The following is a 13093-nucleotide window of genomic DNA, read 5'->3' on the forward strand; positions in this document are numbered from 1 at the left end:
AAATAAAAACCCATGAAGCACATCCTTATCTTCGTTGAAGTATATTACAGTATAGATATTCTGTGTTTATAGAAACTCAGCTTTGGCACTGACTACTCGAGGCTTCCAGGATGGGGCTCACAAATCCAACATCCCCATCAGAGCACAGCTTTCCTTTCTTTCCTTTCTTTCCTTGCAAACCAGTGCCCAAGACAGTTATTGCTACCAGGCTTTGGCTGTAGAAACTTTCAAACACCTTCGATGTAGAACATCAAACACCTTCCCACTGCTTCTTTCATGCAACCTATTTTTCCATAAACGCCACAGAATTCAGAATTCCCGTCCTGTGAACTCTTCCATGATCTAGTCTTCAGCTCTGGAAGAAATTGCACATAAAAACAATCCCTGCACAGCCACAGCTGTGCAGAGCCTTTCACCAGTACTGGTTAACACCGCTGCAATGCTGCCCAACAGCTTCACCTTGCCAGGCATGGAAGCTTTTGAGGTGACACTATGGAAATCCCATAAGGGACTTCTTCCTCACTAAGGTCACAGGCATTTTTTTAATGTCCCCAGTGATACCGCAATCACGTCTGAGCTGTCAAATCTACATCATTTTCTTGTGCTGCTGTGACAGCTGTTGGGTTTGCGGAGCTGGGCTGGGATCTTGATGAGCTGAAGCCACAGCTGCTGCTAGGAGGAGCTGGTTCAAACCATCAGATGTGGAGAAGAGAGGTTGGCAGCTCTCGGTGTTCCCGATCTGCGAGCCCCAGGTGTTAAATCTTTATTAGCAGCAGTCACTTCAACAAGGAATCAACCTTACATTTAGTGAAACTAGATATAGTAAACTCCTAGGGAGTTAAATGTTATTTTCAAGCATCAATAATCTGTTCTGCATTTTGTTTCAAGAGAGATCACTGGTCCTGTTAAAATAATTTAAAAGAAACAATATAAAAGTGGTGGCAAAATCTATTTTGCCAGTCCCAACAAAGCATCCTCTGGCTTTGCGTTACCAGGCAAGAACAAAGAAGGTTTTCGAGGGATTCCATCATGCTGCTGCACAAAGAAATGTTACTAATTAGCACATACTCGTTATGCTTGGGCAATTATGACTCCTTCAAAGAGTCACAGCAACAAGTGAAGCATCTGTTGCTTCCTCCGAGTTACAATGATTATTTCACAATTATCCTTTTGCATGCTCCGAATTTCTGATTTTTTATTTTTATTTAGGAAGGCAGGATTTGTGGCACCACCGACATGCACAACGAGCAGATGTGCATGGGAAAGAATAGGAAATAGCGATGGTCTCTGACTGCTGTGTTATGACACCTCAGGGCCAAAATCATTGCCTGTCTGTATTATTTGCATTCACTATATGAATTCCACTTTATACACAGCAAGAATTGGTCCCATTTCAATAGCTTGGCTCCTGTTTATTCCAGGGGGGATGCCAGTGGCCACTGTTGCATGCAGCTACACAACACACCGCCGGCAGCCAAAAACCAGCTCCAAGCTACAGCCCCTGCTCGTGCAGCTGGATCGGCACAGATGCTCGTGGTATGAACACCACTGAAAGGAGCCCTGCTGAAAGAAAAACCACACCTGGGTTGGAGAAGCAGGCTGAGCATGGCAGCAACCATGCAGCTGCGCTTGGGGAAGGAAGAAGGTGCTGAAGTCAGTTCCACGAGCAGCAAGAACAAGGCACAGCCGAGGCCACAGCCTGCTCCCAACACAGAACTCCAGTGCCAGCCCCTGGTTGTCTCCGTGGGGTTATTTCTCCCAGCCATATAGGTCAGCTGAATAAACAGCTCCCCAAATACACTCAGAAGAAGCGAGAAGGAACTTACACCGTACAGGTTTACAAAAGATGGAAATGATAAGGCCAGGCTGGATGGGGCTTTGGGCAACCTGGTCTGGTGGGAGGTGTCCCTGCCTGTGGCAGGGGATTGGGACTGGGTGATTTTAGGGTCCCTTCCAACCCACAGCATTCCATGATCCTGTGATTCTATGACAATGCTTTGCTGGAGGACAGGGGTAAAACATCGCTGGTTCTCCCTCTGCAAGTTGGATTTTTCTGCATTATCTCTACCTGCCCTGCACATGCCGCTTGGCCAGCCAGCGCTAGGCCTGCTAAGAGCACTTGTGACCCAGCTGCAAAATTGCAGTCTGACAATAACGTGGGAATAAAATGTACAGGTAGGTTTGGCCTGCCCTCATTTAGGTGTCTGAAAGTTTCACATCTGCATCTACATGATCCACACTATTTCCCTTTCACACTCAAGAGAGAAACACCCCAGAGGATGACTGGAATTGGTGCCAGATCAGCTGGGTGAGCCCCCCTCTGAAAGGAAATGTTTTTCTATGGAGTGTAAAGGCAGCCTTGGGTCAATTCAACATCCAGCTTTCAGACACCTGCGACCCAGGTCAGTGACTCCTACACAGCTTAGGACCATGGCCATGGGCACGCGGAGCTGTTGGAGAGTGGCCTTTCTTTACGGGCAAGCTCTTATCCCCATGACCTTTCTTCATGGGCAAGCTCTTGCCCCAAGACTGCTTGACTTAGCCTCGCTCCCCTTGAGGGTCAAGCAGTGCTCGGCCCTGCTGCCAAAGGCTTGAAGGAAGATAAACACGCCCCTTGCTATGCCTGAGGACAGCAGCTACGCTCCCCACAAACCCACACCCCCCCCATTTCAGTGCCAAGCTGCTGCTCAGGCTCCATTTGGCCCAGCGAATGCCGCAATTAAACAAAGCAATTCGCCTCCCAGCCGTTCACGGGCATGGAACAGAGCGAAAGCAAAAGATTTCCTTGTATTTATACCCGCGTGTCTGGAGACCTGGGTTTGGATTGCGATACTGTCAGGAGACAGCCACCTAATCCCTGGTAAATTTCATTACCAAGAAGATTACACTCAGCTGGCAGGAGCTGCTTGGAAATAACTGCTGTGGGTTAGAGGCACAAAGAGAAGGGGGCGGTGTTTAGGTGTTTAATAGTGCAAGCGTGTGCACACACATAAAGGACTGTCATATTTATACCTAAAGACTGACACAAGCGAAATGAGTTGCATCATTTTGGGAGTTCGTCCCTAAACTGACGGTGCTTTCTTTCACTTGAATTGATTAAACAAATGTAGGGAACGAAGGGAGCCAAATGGACAAATCTGTCTGCGGCACGACCTTATTTCTCACACCAGCTAATACACTTACACAAACTCACACTGGGAAAATTGAATCTGAGCAGCACTGGGTGCTGTTCAATCTGGCACAGGTGCCTGCGTGCATGCTAACTATTGTGCTGCTTCCTCTCTCAAGGGCTGGAAAGGAAAAGAGAAACTCTTCATTTCCCTCTGAGCAATCCTCAGTCTCTGATAGCAGGAGACATGGCATTATTTGCAGCCCAGACAATCCACTTTTTATCAAGAAACCCAATCTGAGGCAATTTCTGACTTCTGAAGTTTGGTTTAAAGAAGGCAAGTCATCAAGCTCAAGGGTAAAATGATCAGAGACAATAATAGGGAAAGAAAGGGTAAAAAAAAAATGATTTCCTCATACCAATTTGGGGGGATAATTTTTAATGTGTTGCAGTTACTTGTTAACTCTGCAACACAATCTAAGCTAAGTCTTTACACCTGTGTAATTAAGGCATTAAATGAGGAAGTGTACTGGAGGTACCTGCGGTAAGTTCTCAAAGGACTAACTCCTAGCAGCAACCTGACTGCTAACGCAAGTCACAAAATCTGAATGTTTTACTTGCCTTTTCCTGCTTATTTCTATTGTCACCTTGTGAATTTTCCCTGGTGCAACCAAGATCACACTTGGATTCCGCCCTGAGCGTTTATGTTAATACATGACAACGAAACCCCACGGCCCTCCACGTGTGCTCAGCTAAAATGCTGTTGTGTGGTTGGGGTACCAGCACCAAAGCAAGGCCTCCTGCCATGTGTGGTTGGTGTACCAGTGAGACCTCCTGACACCCTGGTGCCAGAAGCCCTGCCCGCTGGTGTAACACCAGCTCACGTGCAGAACTGTGCATTCACAGGCATGAATTAAATCCGACTCAGAAATATGCTGAAGATCACTAGAAGATAAAGCTCACTGCACTTTTTTTTTTCTTCTTTTTCACCATCAACCATAGAAAGCTTTATTCCACGCCGGATCACACTTTCAGTTACAAAACATGTGGCGAAAATAACAGTTAACACGCAAGATCTGCCATATTTCTACTTGCCTCTAGTTTCATACCAGGTTTCCCAGATCAAGGGATACAATAAACCCATTTTTAACATAATGAATATATCTAATGGTAGCAAATAAAAGGTTTTTATTTTATTTTTTTTTAATTTCATTTCACACTTATTTTACTCCTCCCAAGTCACCATTGTTAGTGCAACAATCCAGCACAGTGCTAGTTGCTGAGGTATATGTGGTTAAACTAATTTCCCATTCAACCGAAACTGCAATGTTTTCCCACCCTTTTTTTATTATTATTATTTTAAAGGTACTGAAAGCAGTATATTCACCATTACAGATTGTTTTTTTAAAGAATTCCATCCTAAAGAGTGGTTGTGTACTAGTAACAGGCTATAGAAAGCCACAGCCTTATTTTTTTATCCCCCATAGAACTCCTGCTGTACTTTTTTTTTTTTCTTAAAATATATTTTGTGCAAAATTAAGTTCTATGCAGGTCTGTACCATAATTTGGAAAAAACTGTGTATAAAATGTATGCAATTTTTAAAAACAATCCCAACATCGGACAACAGAGAAAGAAGAAACAGATCAGAAGCAGCCGAAGTTTTCACATGAGAAACTAAAGAGAGGATGTTCTTAAAGCTCCAGGAATACATTCTTTCAAAAACCAGAATGCACTTTGGTCATTATTAAACATTAGTACAGAGGCAAATAAAATACAAAACGCTTGTTTGTGTTGCTTTATATATAAAAATATTTTTATACCACAGAAGTTTAAGATACATTACTCCAAATCTTTAAAGGTAATCAAGATCAAATCTAGCATAATGTGCAGACTCCTGTAACATAATTACTGTCATTTTTCACCAAGAAGCCATTACTTTAGAAACATAAAATGTGAGAATACTTGAGCCAGGTGATATTAATTCTCCTAATGGAAGTGGAAATTCCGCTCCAAGAAACTTAATTCTGCAGGGGTGATCATTTCTTTTTGTCACAATGAAGACCCACAAGTCAGTATAACTGGTCCATGTGTGAGGCAGGGGGAGAGGACAGGTAGGAAACCAAAGGCTCAAGCTCACTGGAAAAGCGCTAGGGAGGAATGGGGGGAAAAGGAGGTTAGCTGAAGACACAAATCTGATAATACGTGGCTTCATTAGTTCTGCTGCCCGCCAGAAGAACTCGTTTTCCATGCTTAACTGTTCTTAAACTTCAGTGTGGTATGAATGGCATATACTATAGTGGACGAGAGGAGAGCATGTATCTTACGCTCAGTTACTCGTAGCATTCCGTTCACCAGTATGTCTTTTGCCTGTTTAAATACTCGGTTTCACCATATAATATATACTGCTCCATAGTTCACCATAATATATTCCAATTAATATACATTTATATGTATATATATAAAGTTTCTCATTAAAAGTAACAATAAAAAGTGCAGATATGAGCATGCACAGTCAGAGCTGCGCAGAACAGCCCAGTATTTCAAATAAATACAATATTTAATTTTTATCAAAATATCATACAGCATGGTAACCATTTACAATTATTGCTCTAATAAAAGTGTTAACAAAGAGCACTTGTTGACCTGTTATATAATACCTTATTAATATCCCAGGGTACTTAAACTGCAGTCTCCTCAGTTTAGATCCTGGAATTACTCAAAATATTAAAAATTCCCACTTGCTTCTAATACTAATATAAAATATTTCTGCTACCTGTCATACTGTATTGTCAGTACCTTGTTTTTTTTATGTCTTATCTATTGCAACAGAACATCTAGTGATGTTCTGTTGTCCTTGTAAATGATTGGTGCAAACGAAATATTCTAAGCCGTTTTACCACACTTAATCAAATATCAAATGACTTTCAGATGCAACTAAAAATGTTCAACGTTGGCCTCAGCTGTAACAGCAAATACGGTAATTTAGTGTGTTCAATTGCAAGGATTTCAAGTTGTCAGATGGTTGGTTTTTGACCCTTCTGAAATCTGATCTTTTCCAAAACTAAACAAATAGTTTGAAAATAAAATGTCAACTAAAATGAAAATAAAACAGTGAGAAGATGAAATAAATACAAAGATTGCACAAGACAGTCAGATGTAAACTCTTCAGTTTTTCAAACAACATCCTTGAAGAGGTTGTAGCTTCTGAAGTACAGATTCAGTGGCTGCTTTGAGGCAGTTTTGTCAATCAGTGAGTTTTTCTATAACACTGTTATCTCATCTTCTTTTATATTGTCAAGATTTGATCTTCCACAGCTGAAAAAGTTAAAGCAGTAAATCAATGTTATTTCCCATCTCAGTTTTACCAAAGCAACAACAACACATCTTTTTTCTTTTTGCATTTGCTACGTATTTAGTAATACAGAAGTGAAATTTTATATTTGTTTACTTGTAATAGAAAAAAACAGGTATATGTAAGCAAATTCAATGTCTAATTAATGGCTTTAGCCTACAAGCTTGCACTAAGGCGTCCCATAACCTGAATCTTGGAACAGTTTCCAGAGTTCAGAGAGGTTCAGGAAGTAGGACCTGATGAGACAGTCCTTAAACCATGAAAAAAACAACACTGTGTAACGTTAGTCATGATAATACTGTATCTACTGTAATACTTTACTGCAGTGCAAGACAAAAGGATAGCTTGCATCTCTTTGCATCCAAAGATGCAAAGTCAAGAGTGAGGAACTCAAGAGAGAAATCAGATCTGGAATATATACATAAGTTAAATAAGGTCTTGCACTTGTGTGTATAAATGTTTCTGTATTTATGTCTATGAATTCTTCATGATCATGCCCTAAATAAAGTTAGAGCACCACAAAAATGCAATAAATTTTAAAAGGGCTGCAGTGACAAATACATCACTGTTTTTCTGATATAGCTTAAATTTCACAACCATTTTCAAACAATAAATCTGTTAGTTAACACAGTTAAGAATTCACTAATTTATAATACACAATTCAAATACCATAAATCCAAACACCATGGTTAAAAAAAAAAAAAAAAAAAAAAAAGGAAGTACTTACCTTTAGATTAAATCCAAGCAAGTCACTGATGACACCAGAAACAGCAGACAGGATGACAACTTGGGTGATATTATAAAGCAGTGGATTCATTGTAAGCCCATATAGCCTAAAGGGACTGTCCAGTTCCTAGCAATGTAAAACAATGACATTGTTAAAAAGCAGAAATGACACAATGGTTTGTTCATTTAAGTATCAGAAGGAGCATTTCTCCATTAAAAACTACTTATTTTCTTGCCTTAAGTTGCTTTAAAACATTAAAACAAATTGGAATCTGAGAAAATAGAAATAATGTTTCAGATGTCTAAATAATCCTTCAAAAAATTGGAGACTACCCATCTGGAGCTTCTATTAATTTGCTCGTGGAGACAGGAAAGCAGAGAGCTAGTTCTGCTGGTACCAAGGTGTCAACTTTTTAGAATTCCTCAAAATTTTCCCAAAATCATCATCAGCATTAAAAAAAGCTAACAGAGGAATACCTCACTACTAGAAAAAAAATAACAAAAACATCTTTCATAATCCCTTCCTTTTCCATTAATTTTGAGAATAACAATGAATATAGACAGAAAAGGAAGATAAAGGATTGAAAAGAACACTAATAAGCATTTAGCTGCAAATATTTTACATCTTTATTAGAAAAATCAAAATATTAGCCAAAATTAATCTGCAACAAATTTGAACAAAGCAACTTTTTCTTGTTCTTGGTGAGTGAATAAATAACCAAAACACTTCTGACCTAGAAATATATGAAAAAAAAAAAAAAAGAATTTTTAAATACAATAAGGTATTATATGAAGTATAACAGCTATCACCACTTTGGTCATCTACATTTTCTAGCTTTAAATTCATCTTCATTCTCCTCCTGCCTTACACATCCTGGGTCTTGAACAAGATTTTATAAAATAAATTTTAATAAAGAAGAATTTCAGAGCTCTGACTCTTCTTTGAGAAGAGATGAAATCAGAGTAAACTACCTTTCTGTTTAGATGTAACATGGCGTTAAATTCTGCTGCAAATACAAAAGATACAAAAGACATGCTATTGAAGAGGAAAGCAGAGAATTTCTTTAAGGAAAAGGCTTTCAGCTTGCAGATTCATCTTATCAACTTTGGGAGTAAGAAAATAGTGAGCATATTCATTGTAGCAATCTTCAGTAAAAGCCTGAGGACCAAAATGATCCAAAGACAAAATTAGAAAAAAAGTCCATTTAGCTGCTGGGCATGAGATAAGTAATTTATTTGACCACTAACTACCAGGAATTTATTTAAAGCTTGTATCAGGTGGTTTAGAAATCCCACTCACTTTTAGGCATGTTCTAATAGTAACTAGGTGATGGTGTGGGATTTGTGTCACGGATCCCCTGCAGCTACTTCTGACCCCACCTACATTATCACATCTAAATCATTTTGTCTAGTCTACTTGTCCAGTCTCTTCCTGAATCTAGATAATCTTCCTGCATCCACAGGATCCATTGACCACTTCCACCAGTCTGCTTCCTTCTGTCTGTTCCAAATCTGGCTCCTGAAAGCTTTGTGGTCCCTCTTTGCTATATCAAGAGATGCTGCCAGTAATTGTCAGGCTCTCCATGTCTCTACCAATAGCTCTCAAATTAGACTCTTGCTTTGTCAGTCTTCATCTCTCACACGGGAAGAGCTGCACACCTTCCTGAGATGATGGGAGCAGACACACTACTGAAGTTGTAGTGGTGGGGAATTACTCAGCTGTCTAGAGGGAACAGTCCATCATCTCAGCTACTAGCTGACCATACTAAACACGGTTTAGGCTTCACTTTAAGAACAGCATCTTGATGTACAGGAATCAAAGAAATAAGTGACCAGAATTTGATGTCTGGTAGAATGAGGCAGCAAGGCCTTAAAGTTCCCGTATATGCTCCCATTCTCTCCCCAGAAAATAAAACTGTTTTTCTTAATATGTTTGAATTTTCTTGACTGCAGAGGAAAGTTACAAGGGCATTTAAAGAATTGCTATAGGTTTACTGCATGATGATCCAGTCATTCTCTACTTGTGGGCATCTCCACATGTGGAATAAGCAGCAATTGTGCTATACTCAAACCAGATGTTCTTGTGCTGCAGCTTTTTAAAAAAAATGGAAGGGAAGGAAAATACTTTTATAGGTGCCTAATAAGCCCTGGAAAACTGTTCCACATGAGCACTCTATCTTGGACTAACTGAAAAAGTTGATTCCCTGAAGGAAAAATCAAAATGCTGTTACTAAATTCCCTCTTAACCCCAGAATAACAAGTCGGCCGCAGCTTTTAAGAACTCTACCATAAATGCAGAATGTACAACAAGATCTGAGTAATGAAAGTTGAAGCTAGACAAATTTAATTTTAAAATAAAGTTTGCACTTAACAGCAGAAGTGTGACTGAACACTGGGACACCTTGCCATGAGAGGTGGGGAGGCAAGTCATGAATTTTTCTGTAGTATCAAGACTTGCTTCCTTTCTGGGGAAGCGCACTTCAAGGGACTGTAAGTTATTTACTCTTAAATTTACTGCAAATAGCACACAACTAGATTTAATTGGTCTTGTTTGTTCCCCCCCCCCAAAAAAATGAAATAATTTCTTGAAAGTTTTTCAAGTGTTAAATTATTCACTCTTATTTTGCATCCAGGTAACCATCAGGTAAGTTTTGGATTAGGGAAATGTTTGCTCTGAAGGAGAATGAGATAGTTACAGAGCAAGAATTAAGCTCCAAGACAATTGGAAGAACAAAACAGCCTGCTTCCCTGATCTACGACAAACTGGTGAGTTTGAAACAACAGAAGAACTTATAAAAAGAACTTATAAAAGGCAATTTAGGATTCAAACGTGTCTTCCTGAGAACCTCAACCACTGGTTTGTTCCTATGAATAACAACAATAAAGCAAGCCCAAAGCATGCCCATGTTCTAGATCCAGATGTAAGGTGAATTTTCTTCAGCACAATTACAGAAATTGCAAGTAATTAAAAAAAAAAAAAAATACATTTCCTCTCACCATGACGAAATACCTCCTACCCTCCAAAGACAGTTAGCTGGCAAACAGGTTAATATTCTATTAGCTAAATCTTTTCCACTGATCACTGAAATTCTATGCAAACATGGCCCTATAGTTCAAAAACACAGCTGACATGGAATATATTAAATGAAACCCATATCTGTAATTCATATATAAATGGACCTATGTAACAATTCCTGGAAGTAAAGAAGACATCAAGCATAATCAAGTTTTAGTTTGAAATGCTGACCACTAACAGTTTTTACGAGGAATTATTTTTGCGGAAGAATGTAAGTCATCTAGTAGCTTATTTATATATATTAGAAACAGATATCAAAACAAAAGTGCATCATTTCCTGAGGGTTCATCATCCTGTCCACCCTAAAGTTCCTCCTCTCACTCTACTCATATAGAGAATAAAACTTATTGTATGTAAAAATTGTTTGTAGCACACACTGACAGCAACATAACAGACTGAAGTGGTATGAACAAGTAGAGTCACTGTGACAGAGTTACAGAGGAGATTTATACCCAAGTATGCTGTACCGCCTGCAGAAGTAACACGTGATTCATTAAGCAATCTACTCTCCATCTTACATACAATACAGTAATACTGCTTTACATCTTACCTTCAGTAACTTAGTAGCAAGTTTTAAAACGTTGTTCACTAGTGTCAGTTCCTCCTTCTTATTAGGCTTTTTCTCCATTTTCAAGTACAAGTTTATCTGATTTGAACAAAGTATGAGTATCACCATTACTCAGAATTCAAAGGAACTCATTTGGAAACATAATAAAATGAAGTAATTATTCACAGCATGTATATGATAGAACAGCAATGACATTTCTGCAAGCAAGAAACTTTCTTTGCTTTCTTTTTTAGTTTTTAAGAACAAGTACTGGGCTCAGTACTTTAGGAAAATACAATGTTTTATGATACAATATTTGACACTATTACAGGAACAATTTTAAAGTTTAATTTCATCTAGAAATTGGGCAAAGCAATTTTTAGACATAGAATGTCTGCACATTTTTCCTTCTTTGACTGAGGTTTGTTGATTCATTTCCAGAAATTATTATACTACTATGCAGACGTTATAGGATTAACATCCCCAAAGGTCACTGAATTGACCAAAAAGATAATACATAGTTCTGCTACAATATCATTCCTTTTAAACTATTTTAGTATCCTTGAATAGTTCATGAACACCTTGATTGCAGAAAGTCTTCCCAGTGCCTTGAAAAACGTGAAAAATAATTGAATTAAACTCATTATTGCTATAGAAGAACAGCATATCAATCATTTTAATATTTCTGCGATGCAGACTTCTTTAGATCATTGTTTCCAAAGAAAGTTTAGCTAAGAGTACAAATGAGCTGTCGTCTGGCAACTCTGAAACATCAGCTTTCATTCCCAATTGGCCTATCTGATATACTACACCAGACCAAGTTAGCTTGGTGGGGTTTGTTTTTTATTGCATAAGAAAATAAAGGTATCTTGATAAATACTATTTATTTCAGGATGATAATGATCAAAAATGTACAAAAAGAAATTAGAGATATGTTCAAGTAGTCCTTCAGATGAGAGACTCTAACCATGCTACAGCAGCAAAGTTGCCGAAGTGTCTCTACAGGAGTCCTGTTGTAAAGCAGTTACTGAAGTAAAAACAATGTCACGCAAACAAGAGTAACTGAATTTTCTTATCTCTCTCTGAAAAGGCCACTGGAAGTTGCTTTTATAATTAAGTTAAAATCAAAAAGGATTCCTAATATATTCCAAGGCAAATTAAGCTCCCCAACCATCAATTTCATTTCAAAGTAAATTATGCTTTTAGAGGCAAAGTGATTCCAGACATTAAATAAAAGATTTCTGATACCACCAATTCAAATTTTTTAGAAACAGGAATAAACCAATAATAAAGTCTAAGTTTGGCAAATCTAGGAAAAAAATGTAGGTAACAAATCCTGGGAAGGTTCAAATTTGTTTCAACAAATTTGAACGGATTTCACTAATTTACCCAAAAAATTACCATTCAGTAATATCCTTTGAAACACAAGGGGAGTTTGAATATGCACATCCCCCAGCCATCCACCATACCCATTTCTGAGGCTTGAAATTGGTAAGACGACAACTTGGATCAGAACATACCTTGTATTTTTCTCAACAGGGAATGCCACAGGCGTACTTACTTTACAAGAGCAAATAAAAACACTTTCAGGACTTGGAAAAATTAGAGACAAACAGCATACAGTCAAAAATGCCTTAATCAAAAACGACGGATCTTTTAGTTTCCCATCATGACTCCTAACCATTAAATTAATAGGCTGGATATAAAGCATACAGAAGAGCTTGGAAATTTGCTGATGCAAAGTAGAATTTGCAACTTCATCTCATCTGTTTGAATCTGAGGATTAAAGGATTAATGTTTTTTTGTTTGTGTTTTTGTGTGTGTTTTTGTGTGTGTGTGTGTGTGTGTTTGTGTGTGTGTGTGTGGTTGTTTTAAAGCTTCGTTCTCTTTTTACAGCAAGCCTAATGCCATTAGTGTCTGATTTTCAAAGATACGAGTTCAGAAATACTTTTTTTTTTCAGATAATCAAGTGAGCGTAAGCCAATAGTGTGGGTTTGGTTTCTCACAACAGGCCGAAACATCAGACTTATATGCATATAACTCAAGAACAAATGTGGCATGGTATCCAACTAATACATGTAACCACTCCAAAATGAGTTCTGTCTAGGGTGACGTGCATCCTTTTTATTTTCTCAGAAACAATTGTGAATTATATTTTGTTTTTAATAAAGCACTCTCTCAGGGCCTTTATGAAGGAAATGAATTATAATAGGATAAGCTGGATTCAATACAACATGTCTGATGACATAACACTTCCTGAATTTTTGTTTATTTATTTACTT

General features: G+C 38.3%; 1 protein-coding gene across 4 annotated transcripts in view; it reads right to left on the bottom strand.

Annotated features, from left to right (window-relative positions):
• Positions 1-4091: 4091 nt before the first annotated feature.
• PHTF2 (putative homeodomain transcription factor 2) overlaps positions 4092-13093 on the bottom strand; it is a 69476-nt gene continuing 60474 nt past the window's right edge. For all 4 annotated transcript variants that reach the window (XM_032180894.1, XM_032180924.1, XM_032180915.1 and 1 more), the window contains exons 16-18: positions 10815-10910; positions 7190-7315; positions 4092-6425 (exon numbers count right to left, since the gene is read on the bottom strand). In XM_032180894.1, coding sequence (XP_032036785.1) covers positions 6405-6425; positions 7190-7315; positions 10815-10910 — 243 coding nt within the window. In that variant the 3' untranslated portion in view covers positions 4092-6404. The remainder of the gene's footprint in view (positions 6426-7189; positions 7316-10814; positions 10911-13093) is intronic.

Source organism: Aythya fuligula, chromosome 1, assembly GCF_009819795.1.
Source record: "Aythya fuligula isolate bAytFul2 chromosome 1, bAytFul2.pri, whole genome shotgun sequence".
Classification (NCBI taxonomy): Eukaryota; Metazoa; Chordata; class Aves; order Anseriformes; family Anatidae; genus Aythya; species Aythya fuligula.